This window comes from Lates calcarifer, linkage group LG15, assembly GCF_001640805.2.
Source record: "Lates calcarifer isolate ASB-BC8 linkage group LG15, TLL_Latcal_v3, whole genome shotgun sequence".
NCBI lineage: Eukaryota > Metazoa > Chordata > Actinopteri > Centropomidae > Lates > Lates calcarifer.
Genome location: NC_066847.1, coordinates 12,513,859 through 12,534,655, shown reverse-complemented (window position 1 = coordinate 12,534,655; position 20,797 = coordinate 12,513,859). Strand labels below are relative to the sequence as shown.

The window sequence follows — 20,797 nt, the reverse complement described above, 5'->3', positions numbered from 1 at the left end:
GAAGCATTGAGAGTGTAGGAAGGGAGGAGGGGCAGACAAAACCATGTCAGACCCCCTCAGGGCAGATTTGGCATTGTGTAATACAATCTTGTGCACCCCACCCAATTTGATCCCTTTTAAATGCACTCACTAATTCTCCTACTCACAAAAAACATTGTCTAAGCCAACATAGCAACACCATTAGTATCCACGCAACAAAGCCTGGAATACTTTTTTTTTGTTCCTTAACTTCTATCACTTTATTGGCAGAGTGTACTGGGAAATAAATGACATCTATTGTGGTTAGAAATGCAGTGTGGTTTGTTGTTGTTGTTGATTTTAAAAATGCTCTGCATGTGCAACCATTTAGCCATGTTTAAAATGTTTCTTCCATTTAAAAATGAATACAATTTGCACATAAGAATTGGAATGAGTGTATTATAGATGTCAAGAATTAGAATAAAATGAAATAATTGTATCTTTGATTAAGTATCATTCAAAAGATATCAGAGACTGTGGGGGAGGTGCAGTCAGAAAAAGGGGGTAGTTATGTATTTATTTGATTTATTTATATTTATTTACATTTAATTACAGAATTTCTTGCAAGATTTAATGTAAAAAATAAAAATGAAGAAAGATTGATAGTAACATAAAGGATAAGCGGTGTAGTTGCATCAAAAATAATCATGTCAAAAACATACTTTATGGAGTCATGGATAATAAGTTGTATTTTGCCATATGCAGAGGACAAAGATCATGTCTCAATGCCGCACTATACCACGTTTATGAAATAGTAACTGTGAATCTTTATAGTTAGAAGGGATTGAACATTGTTTCTCTAAAAATGTGCACAATTTTTTCACTACTGCCTTTGCTTTATTCTGCATTATGATAGAACTATAGTGAAGGTTAAAGTATCAGTGGCCACTGAGCTGCTGCCTGTGCCTCGTTCACTTAAACTGTGACAGTTGTTATAAATGTTTAGTAGCTTTTGCTCCCAATCTGCAGAAACATGTATTTTTTCTATCATTTTTGCTGTTGCTTATTCCACCCCTAATGATTTGGTTGATGCAAAAAATTGTTGTTGTTGTTGAAATCATGGAGGATGCTGTTGCAGGGTTTTTTTTTCTAAGTGAAGGGCAGGGTAAGCAAATACAGTAGTAACAACCCAGGGGAGGGTCAAACATAAGGTTCAGCTCCACTCCCAACTCCAGTCATTTTCATATAGTCCCTTGTTACATGCCAACATATAAAGCAGGATGTGATTATGTTTTCTTATTCACTGGCTTGCCCACATAAGTACTTCTGTCAAATCCACATTAGTTGGGTCATATATAAACATTTGCATTCCTTCGCTCATACCAGAGCCAGTCTACTGCACCTCGACTCGAAGATGAATTATCTAACGTGAAGTGATTCACTGAGGGAAAGAGCAATTAAAAGCTGACTCATTTACCGTAAGTAACAGGTGTGTAGAGGCAGATAAATCAGTTATTTTCTTTATAACAACATTCCCTCACAGGGTGGGTTCGGCCTGCACACACACTTAACACGCAGGCACGCAAGGCGAGGCCAATCCACATTCCCATGTCAGTGCAGAGACCAAAGATGCTGCTACAGAAGTTGTCAAACTGATGATGTGGCTTTTATTAAGATCCAACCGAGGGCAGGAACAACTCAATCAACACATACAGTGCAGCAGCAGATCACATGCTGCCTCACATGTGGTTGTGACAACAGAAAGGCTGAGATAAAGTTGCTGTGCAGCAGGGTTATGGTCACTGATACCAAACTGTCAAGAATGTGACTTCTGAGACCAGTTTTGCATTTGACCTGTGATGAAAACTGGAAAAAAAGAAGAAAAAAAAAAAAAAAGACAAAGTGATCCATGATCTGTTCCTCATGACAACCTGTGACTCAGGATCAGTGTTTTCAGCTGCTGCAGGAGCAGATCTGTCTCTCCCTAGTGGACAGACTGAGACTGCAGCTCACACTGAGTCATAATTCACTTTCAACTCACTCTGTTCAGGAAGTGTTTTTAAAACCTCAAATGCTGCAAATGTTTCATCAAAGTGGATGTCTGACATTAGAATAAATGCAATAAGGAAGTAAGCATTTACAATGCCTGCACTGTTACAGTATCAGTATATTAATTACAGTGTCTATTTACATTGTGAACAAACTGATTTGAAAGTGAAGTGACTTTCCACTTCAGCAGTGCTTCTTCTTCTTTTCTTTTTTTTTAAGTGTAGAGCTCGATGATTCAACAGTCGCTGTCTGAAACAGTTTAGGCATCAACATGAACACAGTGATGATGAAATCACATAAAAACCTAAAAACATAACCCCAAAGCAAATCAGATAAACATTTCATCTTGTAACACATTTATCATGCAGGCAGCACCAATCACATCTGTAGCTTGTCTGTTTTGTGTGTGTGTGTGTGTGTGTGAGTCCATTTGATTCTGTCTCACTTGTATTTTATACAGTTTTAGTTTGATAAATATAAAGAACCATTTTCTAAAATAACAATTAAGCAAATATAACAATTGCCTTTATGCAAATATATATTTATAACTGCTGAATGTATTATGCAAATATACAAATGTCGATTGCAACCAGTGACTTTGGGACTTCTGTTTACACTTCCAGTAAAGTGGAGATCATGTCACGGGTCAAGGGTCAAGGTCTCAGAGCTCTGTCATCAGAAGGGCTCTTAGTATCTTCTCTCTGTCCAGCCTCGTTTCCTCTCCGCTACACACACACACACACACACACACACACACAAACATACAAACTTCATGTTATAACAGGTTTAACGATACAGTTTTCTTTATGTGACACAGTGAAAGTTTTGTTGCATTTTTTAGGAGATATCAGGTCAAGACAGCAGCATTAAACAACATAAACAGGGTGAGACAACTCTGCAACTCTGCAGTAACTTCAGAAACAGTGAATCTGAGTGAATCTGAGAAAAATGGATTGAGGTTATATAAGTTATAAATGACTGTCACAGACTTTACTTAAAAGATTAACAGTATGTAGATCCTGCACTTTAAGTTTGGGCTGTCTAAAGGCTTCACGGAAAACACATGTACAAACAAAATATGTTCTTGTTTCTTCTTATGTTCTAGTCTAGTTGTACAAATGAGCTAGCTTAGTAAATTAACCTTAAAAATGCTTAACTACATTAAATGATGTGAATTTCCTTTGTGTCTTACCCACAAGGCCACAAGGACCTGCTTCAAATTTTTCAAATAGTTTGCAAGATGGATAAAGTTTTAGCAAATACTTAAACACAATGGTAGAAGAACTTTTAGTCACATTAAATGATGTAAAAACAATGTTTGAAAAAATACTCTATCAGCTAAACACAGAAATATAGTAAATGTACTTGTTCTGCAACAATATGTGAGCAGCATTTTACTGTTGTAGCTGCTGTGTGATGGAGAGCTAGTTTAAATACAGTTAAATAGTTTGGTCCAGTGGGTCAGGCTCGTCCACAGAGCATCACAAGAATCTGAGGGGTTATAAGATGATCAATGGGAGAGAAAAGAAGAAAAATAAAAGTCCTGATAAACAAATATAGCCTCATTTTTTAAAAACTTTTCTTGTCTCATCTGTTTTTTGTAACATATTGGATAATTTTACATCTTTTGACCTCAAGAAGTTATTAAAATGAAACCAACTGAGAAGGAGAACAGCCTCTTTGGGTCACAAGCCAATAAAAGTTTGGAAACAATGGTTTAATCTTTAACAGTCCATTGTATTTTATTAAACTGATCAATTATTTTTTATGTAAAATCTTCATGTGAAAAGTAACTACAGCTGTCAAATACATGTTAAAGTGATGTGTGGCGAAAAGCAGGCTGTAACATTTCCCTTTGAAATGTAGTGAACTAGAAGAATAAAGTAGCAAGAGCAGGTGGGAATACAGTTAATTTCTTTCTACCACTGTATAAATGTATCCCAAAGAGCAGAGCAGAGCAGAGGTGTGTTACCTGTCGTTATTTGTGGCGAGGTAAGGGACCAGGTGAGGGATGGAGCTACGGTAGTAGGAAGGGGAGAGGTGTGGGGAAGGTGAAGGAGAGGGACAGCATGGACTACCCAGCTCCAGTGCTGGCATGTTGTCCGCCTGGAATACACATCAAGACATGCGCACACACAGACATTCCTTTGTTTACTCACAGGTAATACTGAGAGGTTGAATTAATCCCCCCATGAGTGGAGTGTAAAGCACTAAACAACTATGTGTGCGTGTGTGTTACCTGCGGGTATATGGAGGGTTGTATCTGTTTGTCCAATGAGCTGCTGGAGCCTGACTTTGCTGTGCTCTGGGAGGAGATGGCCGCAAGTGCTTCTGGGAGATTGTCTTCATCTTCGTGGTTACTGACGAGCAATAAATTGAGAGAGACTGAATGACTTACATGACCTGCGGACTGCTCCCAACAGAATGTAATTTTCAAAGAGAGGAGATAGCGCCGCTTTTGCTTCAAGTGCTCTGTGGAGTATTCGTTTGAGGAGTGCAATTTCCCCACTCATAGGGGCTCAAGTGCTGCTCAGGAAGCTCTGCCCTTCAACAGTAATCAGAGGCGATGTGTACTCACAAGCTGTACTGTCTGACAAGTCGTTTTCTGCGGTTGGTGCTTGGGTTGGCTTTGGGTTGCAGCCTCTCCGGCGTTGGGTTGCGGTCTTGCCGGTGGGGCGTCCTGTCCGCGGTCAGACTGGATGCAGCCGAGTCTTGGGATGAGCTCTGATACCTGAAGACCAGAGTTACCACAGGGAGAGTTAGTCTTAGCTCATTCATGAGTAGAGACATGTGTAAGCATGTGAGGATGGTGTGAGAGCACTGGCCTGTCATTGAGGGTCTCATTTGAGTTCTTTCCTCTGGGCGTTGTTGGAGCTTCCTTCTTCATGTTGGAGGAGAGAAGGATGCAAATAATTAGCTTCCAGCCTGCAGCACTGTCAGATCCCCATCACTGTTCACAAGGCCCCTAATCAACTCACCCTGAAGGCTGCCTCCATCTGGGCTTTGAGGATGTTACATTTGAGGTTGTCGGGGAGCATCGCTGGGGAGGCAGGAGGGTGTAGAGACTTTTCAGACAGCTGCTTCTCCTCTCCCTGCCAAGGCGGGACAAGGAGAAAGGTAAGAAAACCCAGGTAACATATCTACATGTTAGCAGAATGGGGCAACGGTGTGTCGGAAATGTGTCTGACCTTGTTGTCCATGTTGACGTGAAGCGAGGGCCAGGGAGGAGAATCGCTGTCTGACTCCAGAGCCTTGAGCAGAGATTGAGAGATTTCCAACCCATCTGCCGGGCAGGGAGGAGCTCGACGTTCTAACACAAAGTTTAATGAAAAAAATCACACCACAGGCCAGATTTATTATGGTATAGACATGCTATCTTACAGGCAACTTTGGCTCTCTAAATTCATCGTGTTACTTAGATGAGTGTTGGTCTAATGTGGGAGAGATGGTGAAGTTAGTATGCAAGTGTTTTACTGTATTCATGCTTTACATTTTAAAAATCATCAAAGAAAGTAAGAATACATGAAAATTTGTGCTTTAAAAAAGGTGTCAGTTCACCCAAATCACAAAAACTTTGTAGTCTTGCAGTATCTACCTCAGTACAGTGGAGGTGAATGACTTTACGTCATTTGCATCAAACAAAATAACCTTTGAAAAACTCAACAGCAACATCTCATACACAGCACTCACTGTAACCAATTGCTACCATTTATTATTTTGAATCACTGGTAAAAACTTCTTACAATATGATACATATATATTGAATATACTGTGTATAATATATAGACATATTGTAAGGACATTGTGTCTCGGACAAAACATGAAATTACAATCATCTCCACTGTAGTGGATTGATGGCAGAAATCAAATCAGTGTATTTTAAATTCTGTCCAGATAAAACCAAACTGTCCGCAGGGCTAGATGCCACTAAAGATAAAGGATTAACTGTTAACTTCACATTTTTTCAAGTCTGTTTTGAAATAATACTCTGGTGCCCATATGAGCACTGAGCCAAGTTTTGCTTGCTGTAATCATTCCTCCTGATGCTGGCCATTAAATGGCTCTGTCTGTGGACTCCGTCCCCCGTCACTTACACTGGAGTTAAATTGGAGAGGGATCTTTTAATGGCCAGTTTGAGCAGGAGGAATGATTACAGCAAGCAAAACCTGTTAGTGTTTATATGGGAACATGACTACATGACTGTTGTTTTAAGACATGACTTGAAAAAATGTGAATCTATCTTTTCCGTGGGAAGCTGTGGCCTGTTTGTGATTTGGATGAGTTGACCCTTGCAGAGAACACAGGAAGCTGCTGATCAATACGCAGCCCTGAAGATGGAAAGAGCATTAGCGTACGATCTAGACGTACAACAGATTTGCAGACAGACTCTGTTTGGGCAGCTCCTCCTCAGGGCTGACAGTACTCACTGTTCTTGGTGTGCGTGTGGCAGAGTGTGTCCTGGCTGTGTGTGTGCCGGCGGTGATGGTGGTGGATCTTGCCAGAATACGAAGTCTCATTCTCCTCAACACTGAACTGATGGTCTGAAGCTGGACCACTCAGAGGGAAACTGAAGATGACACGCAATCAAAACGAGCAACGTCCATTTCTCTACCACCTTAATATCTAACTTCTGATCATTCTTCTTAATGACTCGAGTTTTTAAAACATATTCATCAACAAAAAACATAAAGACAGCGTGCGACAAGCAGGCATGACAGATCTTTGCTTTTTTTTTGCAATTATAAGCATTTTGTTTATTTGAAAAGAAATAAAGACACAAGCCTAAAGGCATCATGTGATTCAACACACACTACAACAGCAAAACCTTGGCCACATTTTCTGTAAACAGTTGGTTGAATTAGCTCATCCACAACCTGATATAAAATGAATGTAAAGTTTATTCAATAACCTCACTCTGAAAGCACAAACACAACCTATATGCAGCATTCTAGTTCATGTTTCTATTTCACACTGAGCTACAAATGATACATAAAGCAGGTTAATCCCTAAACCAGCATACAGTATGTGCTTAACTGGACCCCTTCCACCTGTTGAGAATTACCTCGTTCAGCACTCACTCACATTAATTTCATTCTAATTAAGGTGATTTGGATAAATTAGCTGTCATAAGGATTTCTAAGGCATGAAGATAAATTACATTTTCCCGGCAGATCTGAGACTTTGGAGTAAACATATCGAGGGATTGAAAGTCATGATTACATGAAAATGTTCACAAGCAACCCAAGGCACAAAGTGATTAAACCTGGTACTATCTTTATCCTATTTGTGTCCTACTGTCGTCTTTTGGTCTATGTCAGCGGTTTTAAAAGTGTGACTGTATATCTGTGTGTGAATGGATGGAGGAGAGCGAGCCACAAAGTTAAGCAAAAAACAAACAAAAAAAATAGTGCAACAGGAAAAACATTCATATTGATATTAGTCTTATTTCAAGGATTATAGTGCTCTGACTTCTGGAACAATTTATATAGTTTTCAGGGCTTTGTGGGATGTAAACAGGAAGTAAGATGTTACCACTGAAGTCACTAAGTTAGCTGTCGACTAAAACTTGAGCACTAGTTTATTTTGGGTGTTTTTTGTAGTTGTTATATTTGTTTACATTTTGGCAAACCGGCACCATTAAAATAAGCAGTTCATGTTTGCAAAGTACCCACAAATATATATATAGCTATCATTGGATTACTTTAATACTAAAGAAAACTAATTTACTGACATTCATTCACAATGGAAATCAAAGATAATGACATCCTCAGAAAATGTTAGTCTCACTGAATGTGTGCATCATATCTGTGTGCTCAGATGAGTGAGTTATGATCCAGAGAAGGCACAAATTGCCCCCATGAGATGTGTGTCGCAGCCGCTGTTCTGTGTCGATAACTGAGTCAAATTACAATAAATAACCTGTTGTCCCTTTCACCTCGCACAGCATCTCTGCCTGACATCTCACCCTTCACCTCGCAGTGTGAAAACCTCTGGTCTATATGATAACGTCCTCTGTCCTTATTTTAAGAAGGAGGGAATGTGACAAATGGATGAAGACAAGTGATGATGGTGATGGAGACGACTTTTTCTGTCGAGTCCATCAACAGAGCTTCTCTCTTTGGGGCACCAGTCTGTGTAAGCTTTAGTGTTAAGAGTCTGGGTTTGGAACAGATTCCCAGGTCAAACAGGGGTCAAAGCGCCGTCATGACTTTGTCCCTGTAAACCACACTCATGGATCCTGGGGAGATGCTGCTGGTTCGCTGCGGGACGGGAGGGTGACTGGACACAGGACTCTCAGCCTCAACAGAAGGCCTGAACATGACACAGAGATGGAGATCACACACACACACACACAGACAGACAGACAGACAGACAGGAGGGTGGAGGTAGACAAGACACACAAACAGGCATGTGACATGAATGAGTGGCATGGATGTGGTGAAAAACAAATAACGTGGAGGACTAAACAAAGAGCGTGAGATGAGCGACTCTGTCTAAAAAAAGCAACTTTCCCTCCAGTCAATTTCTGAACAAGGACTCCTCAAACGCATCAACATCATCAGTATCATCCTGGAGCAATTTCACAATCACGTCCCTTGAGTATCTCTAAACCCTTGTCTCCTCCGTGTTTGCGGTCAGTCATCTTACCTGTGCGGCGGCGTGCGTCCGGAGGGCTGCAGGTAAACCGGAGGTGTGAGGGCAGGGTGGGGCGCGTGCCACGGCTCGTGACCTAAAGGGATGTTGTGCTGGTACTGGAGGGGAGGAGAGGGAGAGGGATTGAAGAGATGCTGAAATTAAAATGTTGTCACCAAGGGCGAAGCCAGATCAGTGTGTGTGTGTGTGTGTGTGTTTGTTTGAAAGTGGGTTATCACTCACTGGATGTAGGCTGGGATCAGGGCTGGCGTGAGAGCTGCGAAAAAGAAATTACCACAACCGTTAAGATTAACAAAGAAACTAAAAACATTCATTTCTTTATGCAGCAGTGGTGGAAAACCCTACAAAGTGAGGACATTTTACTTCTCTTTTACAAAGGACTATTTTAGGGTTGGCGTTAAGATTATCCAAGCCGTTATGTGGATTAAGGTCAAGGTTAGGGGATAAGGACTGAATGAAATGAATGGAAGGTCCTCACAAGTACAGTAACATGAATGAGCATGTGAGTATTATGTATATTTGCGGGTGTTTTGTGTGTGGGTTTTACCTGATATGTGGAGGCTTGGCTGGAGAGATGGCAGCTGACAGAGAGACATGATGTAAGTTAACAATGAAAGTAGAGAATTGGAAAATTACTTGTACATTTTCACAGGGGTTATGCTATGTAAGTCTGACTTTTTTTTTTTCCAGCCCAGACTTATTGCTGGTGCTCAGTTATTACCACCACTTGAATCTTCATTTCATTTTTTATATTCCAGGGCTGAGTGTCTGTAACAATTCCAATAAATAAAAGGTATTCGAACATCTACACTGACAGACTTGGAGTAAATACAGTCTGCGCTTGATCATTTCTGTATGTATGTGCCCGTGAGGCTACTGCAGCTGACAGACAGTGGGAATTATGGAGGACTGAAGAGTACAGCAGGTGCTTCTGACAAAGTAGAAATGTGACACTTAAGTCTAGCAACCTGGAAATTTCGAGCACTTCCCGCTGAATTACTATTTAATTCTAGACATTTCTAGAGAAAAACCTGTGGAGGGGCTGATACTTGTAAAGGCTGAGGCTTTACCTTTACCTTCCTATCTAAAATACACTGAAATTAAAACAGTATGTGACCTTTGTTGTTGTTGATAACATGTGCAAGCACCTAAAGGAGAAAAACAGGCGCTGTTAGCCATCAGCATTTTCTACATGTTGATAAGAACCACCTTTGCCCAGAGACTGCGTGCGGGATGGGTATCGCTTGCTCGGCCTTCTCTCGAATGTGCTGGCTCTCCTCAATCTGCCTCCGTGAGTGGCCTGATACTCTGTCTTACCGCTGAGACAGAAACAAAGGAGAGAGTGAAAAGTATAGAAGTTATTACTACACTGCGAGCAAAGTTCACTGCAGTCTGACTGCAGCTTTAGGACTGAATGTTTAGATTTCACCACTTTAAGGATGTAAAGAAATTTACACATTAAAAGTTATAAAATGAAGACAAACGTTGTTGTGCCACCATCTGGAAAACTGCTCCTAAAACTGATCAATAGACATATTTTTCTGATGAGGCTAAATAATTCTCCCTAAAGTTTGGAAGGTTAAATGGAAAAGCACATGTAATATATATATAAAACATAATAAACTCAATTGTTCATCATTTTTATTATGAACTTAACTAATCCCTAATGGGTGACTCTGGTCTGTTTATCATAGTGGATCACCTTACACTATGCAGGTGTTCCTGTTTTTACTTCCACCACCTGTAACTTGAGAGTTTATCCACTGACTTCACTCTGCTTTGTTTAGCTGCTCCAACAAATGACAGGAAGTGCCCTTCAAGTGTGAGAATTTGCTTTGACCATTTCTGATAATAGTCAGAAGAAAACAAACAATATGAAGGGAATATTTCAGTCACCATAGGAACTGATCCACGTAACCATAGATACACTGTAACCATAGATACAAAGGCTCTGTTTTATGTGACACATTATTCCCCATATGCTGGTACTAGTGCTGGCCACAACTCCCTGAGTGAGACAACTTGTATTATCCTTTTACAGTTGGGTTTCAGCAGTCAGTAATATAATGATCAGTCAGCTCTCACCTGAATCTGAAGCGGGACCCGAGTCGCGTGAAGTCGCTGCGGCTGGCTTTGCCCGTGGTTGGTTGTCGTAACCGGAAGAAAGAGTGGCTCTCCACGGCACACTTCCACAGGTGTTTGCAGGTCTTGGCGCTGGCCAGCTGGAACACAAACGTATGCTCCTGCTCCCGACCCTGCACAATCAGGAAAAAAAACAAAAACAAAAACAAACAAACAAACAAAAAAACCCTGTTAGGCACCTGTCAGCCGGGGATGTTTGTATGCAGCCATGTGTTCGCGACAGGACACAAACCTGATCATCATCCTCCACCACAACCAACGTGAGTCGACTCTTTTTAAAGTCCAGCCGAGTGATTTTGGGCCTAGAAAACACACAGAGACACACAAATAAACAAGAAAACCAAGGACTCTGTATTAGTGCCGTGAGTGTGAGTATTATTTCAGTAGGTTTGGATGATTAGAGCTGTGCTTCCCAAACATTTTGAAACCACAGCACCCATCGTTTTTCATGGTACCCCACCACCATGTCCACCTCCAACAAGCATATATATATATATATATATATATATATATATATATATATATATTTTTTTTTTTTTTTTTTTTTTTCTATCCTTAATTAATTAATCTACTGATTCTTTTTTTTTATATTCAATAAATTTATTCTTTAAAATGTCAAAAAAAGTATAATAATCACAACTTTCCCCTTCAAATTCCTCAACCAACAGTTTGTAACCCAAAAATCTTCACTTTACTATGATATAAGAAGCACCTAGGTTTCTAATTTTACAAGTTTGAACTAGATATAGATATATAGACAAATAATTTCTGCTCTAAAATATAAACAGCTACTGCTGTGTACCTGTGGAAAGTCAGAAGCCAGAAAGTGTACTGCTTTACTACTAAAGGACACTAACTGTGTTGTGCTGTCTTGCTATTGTCTACAACATATTTTCATTTTTTTCATTAAGAAAACTGGTGTTTTTTGCTCATGTTTAGCGCCGTGTGTGATGAATTTGAGTGTGTTTTTTTATTTAGCGTGTCATATTACTAAATACACACACACACCAAAAAAAAACAAAAAAACACTGGAAAGTCCTTAAGTCATCCGACAGTGACACAGCACCCACAGGATTAGATCATGTCTGACGTACTTACCAAAAGAAGAGGCCGATTTTGTTGGAGCCTTCAAATACTAAGATACCAGTGGGAGTCAGGCCTAGTGCATATTCTCCTCCATCTCTGCCCTGAGGACACAACAGCACACACACATTTAGCACTTTGTAACCTGTGATGTACTGACACATATTAAGTGACATTTGTGATAGTAAAACACACTCACACACCTTGACAAAGTGCATATCTACTCCGTAAAGTTCCAGCCACTTGCATTTGTTGAGAAAGGAAATCTCTGCTTGAGACGGGCTCTTTCCCCTGAAGATTTGAAATAAGACACCTTGTTGAGTTTTCACAACAAAAACATCACCCCAACCCGTCACCTCAGCCCCGACACTCTGTTGAAAGAGGCAACTATCACTAACAACACTTGCTGCATGACCTCTACTGGTAATTGGTGTTAGCTCTAAGGGAAATACTCAGTAACTATCTGGCTGCATCCTTGACTCAGTCTTGGTTTTGGGAGTAAGAATGACTGTGAGCCCGCAGTGTGGGTTTGTCCTTGTGTGGCTCGGTGAAGCGCAGCATATGTGTATGTAATCTAATCCGAGATGGGAGCAATCAGACTGCGGCTGGGTTAAATACTGCCTGGAATCAATCAAGACCCTCCAGGGATTAATCCCTTAATCCTTCACACAGACCAGTGAGAGCTAGGCCGAGGCCGAGGCAGACGAGGGGGGGGGGTGAAATTTAGACGCCATCATCGGTGGAAACAGTGGCACTGAAAGACAGGAGCAGAATGACTTCCTTTCCTACTCAGCCCTCAGCTTTTTGTTTCAGCTGTTTCATCCAGTGAGGAGAGAAATGTGCTTGGGTCAGATCAGTGAGATGCACTGTTGCAGCTGGTGACAGTGCATGTGAGGAAATGACACGTCTCACCTGAGCTCCAGCCACCTGCTGAAGATGTCCGCCTCCATGGCCTCGCTCTGCTTGGGAGCGAAACGAAACTCCGACACCAGCTCAGGAGAGTGATCTAACGGATCACAGTCTCCCAGCTCACCTGGATGAGGATACACACAAAAACATATCAGGTATAGACACATGAGACGATACAGATGCGAACAGAACATGCTATACCTTATAAAGTCTGTAACATGCACTGTGTACTGTTACTGCAGGTCTTTAAAGCGAGACTATGCCACTTCTTTAAGTAGAAAAAACACTCTCCTCTCTCCCTCTTACAAACAAAAAGTTAAATTAATAATCAGTAACACACAACCTCTCTCAGGTCAACAAAATCTGGACTTTAGCTGCTACAGTGACCAGCAGCTTATGGTGGCTCATGTTAGCAAACTTTGAATAAATATCTCTGTATAACTGACATTACTGAGTCACAGTATGAATGGTCCTCCTATGACTCTTCTCTACTTGTGCTTCTGGCACACAGTGTCCCACCATTTACCATTATCCAGTAAATGCCACAGTGGCTCCAGTGCAGTAAAAACATAGTCATGCTTTAAAGCTGCACCACATTATGATGACCTAGTTGTAAAATGAAAATTTGGTTGATAAAGTTAATCCACTCTGAATTAACTATGGCAAAACTTGGTTTTAGATAAAAACAGTAACAAAAAGACATTTCAGTTTTGAGGACAGTCTGGAGGAACCACCAAATTTATATTGTACTGTTCACAGTATCCATTTTTCATTATTTTCGTCTTCGGGGTTTGATTTTCCAATGATATAAATCATGAATGTCTTTCTTTTTTTGTTGTTGACTCTCAAATCTTGGATGTCAAAGTATGCAGCACAAGCAAGGAGGTAAATAAATGTTTCAAGTTTCAAGTCAAGTTCATTTTCATATGCAAAGGAAATGCATGGTAACCAATTGCTTCCTGAGAGGTAAAAAGGTTTGGATGTGCTTTTGAAAACAGGTAGCAGTAAAATGAATTATCCGTAGTTACTGGGTTTAACATCCTATATCATATTGAAGAATATAAATGAGTATGAGAAGTCGACTTACTCTGTAAACAATAAGCCGCCAGCTCTACTGAGACATCATACGGACATTTCAGCCTGAGGACAGAGAAAGAGACAGTGATGATGAGCTGTTTTAAGGGTGTGAGTACATTTACACACACTTATCATATCAAGCACACTGCCCTATCTGTGGTGTTATCATGTGTTAGACAGACGTAAAAGTGTCTGAATGACCTACTGTACACAGTATGTGTGTGTGTGTGTCAAGGAGGAGAGGAGCAACCCTTTTCCTAAAATAAGCAGCCCTCTGCTGTTCCTGATCTTGAGCGTTATAATAGAGCTGGACTCTGGGGATCCGTGGCCCAGATAGAGCCAGGAGGAGAGAGAGGGGGCTAACACGCTGTCTGAGTGTGTGTTTGTGCACGCGGGTCTGTGTTTGGTGGTGTGGGTGACCTGTGTGTACGCTCGCACAGGTGAGTGTGTGTGTATAGCAGATTTAACGATACTTGTGAGATCCAGAGGTGAGGGGGAAATACAAGAAAATGACTTGTATTCACTAAATTATGTCAGCACTCACTGGTAGCGAAGACTTTTCAGAGCTTCTGTCAAATATATTCACTCACACCCTACTAGAAATTACAAGGTCAAATTACTCTTTAACGTAGATACAGAGGGGAAACGATTTAGACTGTAACTTTGCAATGTTCTCCAACATTCATCATCTTTTTTTTTTTGACATGATCTGACTTCCCAAACACCATGTTGATTTTTTAATAGCTTGTCTTTCTCAATGTTAATCAAAAAGTCAAAAATGATCACCACACACTCAGATCTATGCAGTGTTTTCACTTTCTTTGTGAGCTTTCAGTCTGCTCTGATGAAGGTCTGACAGACCATAAGCTCACAAATACAGTGAAATAAAGTGAAAACACAGCAGGGATCTTTTATTTTAAGCCATGATAGCAGCTCAGTGGATCAATATTGACTGGATGGCTGGACATGAAAATCTTGTACAGACATTCATGGTCCCCAGATGATGAATCATGCTGACTGGTTTTGTGTGAAATGTATTGAAAACAACAGGATGGACCATCATCATTCTTTGCTCAGACTTTCACGACCCCATCAGGAAAAATTGTACTAACTTTGATGATCTCTGAATGTTTCATCTAGCGCCACCATCTGGTCAAATTTTCTCAACCCACCCTCCCCTCTCTCCACAGTTACTTCATCCATCTACCTTCCTGCCACATCCCTTCCTCTGTCCACCCTTATTCACATCCAGAGTACCTCACTAATCTCTCTCTTCACCAGGTAACAAGTTTTGCATGTGACATACGTGCGCATTAGCAGAGACAAAGAAACTTACTTGCCAGACAGGATGTCTTGCCGAAGCTGCAGCACAAACAGGTACCTGTTGGTGTAAAAAGAAAAAGAAAAAGAAGAAGAACATAAATCAATTGATGTATCACCAGCTTCTCCTCATCACTGACACATAATTTACTTTAACAAGTCTCTGTCCGTTCGGCCTTGATTTGAATCTGCCCACAGCAGCAAAGTAATTAGCCTCACATCCCCTTCGGACCTCTGCACTGGGCTCCAGAGAAAACTGTGTGCATTCATGTGTGTGTGTGTGTGTTTGTGTATGTGTGTGTGATTTCTGTGTGTGATTTTTACCTTGTAAATTCCTCACGCAGGTTATTTGGCTCAGAGGAGTAAAATTTCACTCTGAAGAAGAGTCTGTAAGGAGGCCCGTCTGAGAGAAGCGAAGACAGAGTGGAGAGTGTGAATAAAGACAGGAGGAGAAAGAGGTGGAGAGAAATGAAGGAGTCATTTATTGAAAATTAATTTAATCAAATCAAATCTTCTTGTGATTTATTTGAACAATTTCATCTCATCCGTCCACTCCCACCCCTCCCATCTATCACTGTAACGACGGCCACGAAGCTTTTTTATTTTCTCATATTTCTCTCTAACCTACTTTAACATTTCTTTCCTGTTTCGCTTCAACATCGATCAAACTTTCCTTTACGCTACTGAACTACAACTCAGTGAATAAAGAACCAGCGGACAAATAGAACAATGTTCATCCACAGCTCCACTCCCACCGTATCATTTCTCCTTGTTACGAGCTGGAGGGCAAACAAGGGTACGGCTTCTAATGCACGTGCTAATCACCATGTCAACATTTTATAATGTGCCACCTGCTCCCCACTTACCTGCTTCCACATGCACACCACATGCATCTTCCTGCACAAGTACAGTAGGCCTAATTAGGAGGAAAAAAAACAAACAGCTGAACTCACCTCTGATCTGCTTCTTTATTAGCTTGGACATATCCAGCCAGTGCTGAAAGACATAAAAGAATAAGGAAGTGAGAGTGACTTATATCAGCTTGTGTTCTGCTGTGATACGGAGTGAGCGCTTGTTACTCACTGAGACTTGATCTGTGTCCATGAACTGCAATCCAAAGTAGTCTGTCTCAATCAGATCTATGTGATACATGATCTGGTCAAAAAGGTCCTGGCCTTTGGATTTGCTCTGCGACAAAAGAATAAAAAAAATATCATTATTTTCAGCTGAGTTTCATGTGTGTTTATTGTTTGTGTTCTCTTCTAGCGTACTATCATTATCTAGTCTTTAAAACTGAATAAGGAGTTTCATCTTTCAGGTGGCTCACAGCTTTCCTGGCATTTCAGGCATGAAAGTGAATTAGAAACAGACCTTGTGTCCGTAACAGGAGCAAAATGATTTGTAGTGAATGTGGCTGTTTGTGTGTGTGTGTGTGTGTGTGTGTGTGTGTGCATCTGGGTCAAAAAGAGAAGGACGGGCCCCTGAGGGAAAGGCCCTTATTCAGGTCTTTTGTCATTAACACACACAACCAAGAACACGAGTCGGTGCACTTAAACACAACTTTCAGCACAATGTTCCAAACTTTTATCTGAGCAGTTCACGAGCAGATGCGTGTCACCGCCTCATGTGAAGGCCTAACCCAAGACTGACCCATATAACGCTCAGTGGGTGTGCACAAAGATGACAGCCTTGTACTTTGGATCCAGATAACCAGTCTAAACTTCCTGGTGAGTGTATGAATGTGTGAGGAAATCAGTGGTATTAAGGGATTGGGGACAGAGGGGAAAAAAAAAAAAAATCACCAGAACGCTCTTGCTCATTCTGCTGCATGTAGTTTTTCAGAGGCTGATTGAAATCATAGCTTTTATCACATGAGCAGCAACAAGGCAAATTTGGTCTCATGCGCTCACACACAGTGAGGCGAATATTTTACTGGTCCTGTTCTACCCTCTGTTCTGGCTTTATTCAGCCTGACGTGACAGACTAATAAGCTTTAATGGGAGAGTTTCAGCTCTGTTCGCAGCACCTGTATGGATGCCTGTGGGAAAACAAGAGGACATGAACAAACTTGTTTCAACACACCTGTGACTAAGCCTCGACAAACCATGTGTCATTTTGTTGCTAGAGCAGTAATACCTCGGCAGAAGCTGTGGCCTTGCGTTATTGCTGTGATCTCCCTATAGGGCAAGAGAAAGACACTCTACCGCCCTCCTATAGCCCACCGAAGAACACTGGCCGAGCTTAACTGAGGTGACGCACGCATGGCAGCAGCTTCAGTGACACACGCAACCTTCATAATGAAAACATCTTACGAGAAGCTTCACTTACGCACGTGTGCCCACACACTACTCGCTCATCATCCCACCTACCCCCTCGCACACTCGCAGAACTCTGTCTGTGACACAGAGGCCCCCACACGGCCGGTAAATCAGATCAGGGAGTTGGGGAGTAAAGAGAGAGAGACCGAGAGAGAGAGGCAGAGAGAGAGAGAGTGACGGATGCAGAACAGGAGGACAAAAGAAGAAGAGGGAGGACGAGGAGGAGGCGAGGAGCGTGAAAGAGTGAGATGATGAGCAAGGGAGAAGGCCACAGAGGGAGTGTGAGAGGAGATTAAGAGAGAGGGTGGCACAAGGAGGGAGTCAGAGGGGAGAGAGGAGATTGTTTGAGATCAGATACAGGAAAATAGACTGAGGGAGAAAGAGAGAGAGAATAGAAGAAGAAGAAAGTGAAAGGAAGATGGTGTAGAAGAGCAAACAAGAGGGGGCAGCTTCAGGTCTGTCTTTGTTAGATTTCCCTGCAGTCAGAATGGGGAAGTAATGTGATGAGTTGGCTGCTCATACCACCATCTGGAGCTGCACCTCTCACTGTACAGACACTCATGTACACACACTCCTACTATATAGGCCACTATGATACTACAGGCTGCAAAACTTTGGTCCAGGCAAACTTATCTGTGCCAAACTCCAGACAGACACGTTTACGGACACATGTTGTGTGCCAGTGATTTTACATTCCTGGTTAATCTGCTGCTTCATTATTCAATGTCAAAAACAACGTCCCAGATCCAAAAATGAGAGCTTAACTCTAACTGTGTCTTCTACATAAAAATGGGAAATAAAAACTCAAACAGGACAAAATTTGAACATATTCTCTAACCAGGGTTGTGTTCATTCAACTTTTGTTATGAGGAAATTAAGTTTTCAGCACTTAAACCCACCTGGGTCGCAGTTTATCCTCGTATTGTGGATTCAAAAGGTTGAAAGAACAACTGAAACCAACCCTGACTCCAGGCTAAGAAGGATTAATTAAAGTAAATTCAACTTAAGTGCAGTAACTCTGTCTTTCATATTTTGCAAGGGACCACCAGGAACCACCTTATGGTCCCCACGGGGTCCCCGGGCCACACTTTGACACACACAGATCTAGACTACCACCTGGTCCTGCTACGTGCACTCTGTTTACACACTCCTCGAGGCCAGTGTAAACACACAGATCCGCTGTCAGGACACCGGACAGGCTTCAGCGCACTCACAGGCAAATCCACATTGACATCCGAGCCGTCCAGCAGCAGGACGCGGCAGGTGATGGTGGTCCTTGCGGTCCCGGCCGCCGGGATGTGAACCGCCGCTCCCCCGGTGACCACGGCGGGCGCGTGGACGACCTGCTGCTGATGGGCCAGGAGCAAGGGGTTCCCTGTCACCCCTCCTGCTCCTGCTCCTCCTCCTCCCCCTTTACCGTCCCGCTCGTCCCTCTCTCTCGTCTGGAAGCGGCTCCGAGAGCGGCGGCTGAACGTCCGGCGCAGAAAGCCCATCATTTTCCCGATGCACAAGGCGAGGAGGTCCGTGTTGCGTCCGCGAAGACTGTTCCCGGGGTCCTGCTTCCTCTTCTCCTCCCCAGGGCGAGGAGTCACTCGGCAGGCACGGCGGAGACTTCAGGGCTGCCGATCAGTCCTCAGGCTGGATGTCGGCAGCAGCGGGGGCACTCCAGCCGCATACTAATGAAACTAACACAGATCGACCTCCGAGGCGCCAACCAGTTGATTTCCAGTCATTCAGTCCGGTGTGAACGACAGGACTCTTGTCGCGGAAATACAAGCAGCAGCCCCACTCCTCCTCCTCCTCCTCCTCCTCCTCCCCACTGTCCTGTCCTCTCCCCGTGCACCTGACTCCTGCTTCGCTCGCTGTTGCGCACCGACTCTAAAATCCCGGAGAATTCCCGTCCGACGCTCCGCAAATGGGAACCCCTGAGTCACACGGAGGTGGAGAGAGAAGAGCCGGAGAGGGAGGGGGGGGAGTCTTATCACCTCTGGACCGGGATCGGTGCAACCCGGCGGTTGTTGTTTCTTTATTCTCACCGGCTGAACCGAAACTAGTCTACCTCACAGGTAAAAGTCAACCAGCGAAACTGGACAAACAGCGTGAACTGCGCCTGCGTAAAACACACACACACACACACACACACACACACACACACACACACACACACGGCGCAGAGCAAACTTCTGTTCCTCCCGCACTGGCCGACCCATCAGTGCTGGTGAACCAGCGCCACCTGTCTGTCACCGACCCATCCCTGGCTATAGGGAATATAGATTGTAGCAGATCATTAGTGTTTCCCAAGGTAGGGTCCAGGGTGCTCCCAGGGGTCGTTAAAGGGGTTTCCGGGAGGTCCCAGCATAACGATGATGATTCATGTTTGTCATGGTCATGCCCAGGACTTAAAAAACAATCACTGTCATGACTCTGATAATAAGAGTGTAACATGAGACATAAGTGACATAAGAAAATTCAATGATAAAAACAGATAAAATAGATTAAAAATAGATCAAGGACAACAATAAACAAAAGAGAGAACAGGGTGTAGAAACATTTTAAAACACAGCAAATAAATATTAAATATTAAATATAACATATAGTCTAATCAAAAGCCAAACTAAAGAGGTAGGTTTTAAAGATCATGAACCCCACCAAACATTTATTATTCAACTTTCTCGTGTTTTATTTGTTTTGTTTTCTGCTAAATATTTTCCAACATGAAGGCCTCTACACTGCCAGGGATAAAATTCTGTTGGAGAAATACTAAATCCTTTATTCTCCTACTGGCTCAAAGTCAAATCACAATATACTGAGATTAAAATACTGAAATCAGCTGTTAATTATTCACCATATGTGTTTTTTCACAACGTCACACATATAACATCAGTTCTGTTAAATTAGAAAAAAAATCCTGCATATTTCCAAACACAAAACTCCCCCAATTTCCCATTTCCACCCACCTACACACAGAAACATGAGGGATCAACCAAATAACAAAGTGGCTTTTTTATTAATACAGAGAAAACAAAAGAAAAAAGAAACAACACAATTCCAAGAGAAAGTGCCAAAGCAAAACTCCCACACAGAAAATCAATGTCATCATTGTGCCTCCACCTCATCTCTTCAGTTACACGTTTGTGAGAGAAATCTAATTATTTTTCTGTACTATTCCACATTCTGTATGACTTTTTTTTTTTCATATGCAGCAACTTTTCCTGACTCTGTCCTGAATAGAAGACTCTCCACGTGTCTCCCGGGTCCTGAGAATTATTTTCTGTACAATTATTATG

The 20,797-nt window shown here is 42.1% G+C and overlaps 1 protein-coding gene across 1 annotated transcript; it reads right to left on the bottom strand.

Annotated features, from left to right (window-relative positions):
• Positions 1 to 547: 547 nt before the first annotated feature.
• On the bottom strand, positions 548 to 20,714 carry epb41l4b (erythrocyte membrane protein band 4.1 like 4B). Its single transcript, XM_018686142.2, has 23 exons — positions 18,725 to 20,714; positions 16,276 to 16,380; positions 16,146 to 16,188; positions 15,517 to 15,595; positions 15,209 to 15,253; positions 13,883 to 13,935; positions 12,799 to 12,919; positions 12,090 to 12,177; positions 11,902 to 11,990; positions 11,036 to 11,105; positions 10,747 to 10,916; positions 9,871 to 9,980; positions 9,209 to 9,242; positions 8,884 to 8,917; positions 8,656 to 8,759; positions 6,435 to 6,574; positions 5,196 to 5,317; positions 4,986 to 5,099; positions 4,833 to 4,888; positions 4,586 to 4,738; positions 4,247 to 4,367; positions 3,980 to 4,113; positions 548 to 2,732 (listed from the first exon to the last, which is right to left on the bottom strand). The coding sequence occupies exons 1-23, from the start codon at positions 19,004 to 19,006 to the stop codon at positions 2,669 to 2,671; spliced, it is 2,331 nt and encodes a 776-aa protein (XP_018541658.1). The 5' UTR covers positions 19,007 to 20,714; the 3' UTR covers positions 548 to 2,668.
• Between the last annotated feature and the right edge of the window lie 83 nt (positions 20,715 to 20,797).

Excerpts from the sequence above, each read along its gene's own strand:
- epb41l4b (XM_018686142.2), bottom strand. The coding sequence starts at position 19,006 with ATGATGGGCTTTCTGCGCCGGACGTTCAGCCGCCGCTCTCGGAGCCGC. Across the intron at positions 16,381-18,724 it reads ATGTCAATGTGGATTTGCCT|AGCAAATCCAAAGGCCAGGA; the intron begins GTGAGTGCGCTG and ends CTTTTGTCGCAG. Across the intron at positions 4,114-4,246 it reads AACCCTCCATATACCCGCAG|GCGGACAACATGCCAGCACT; the intron begins GTAACACACACG and ends TGTGTATTCCAG.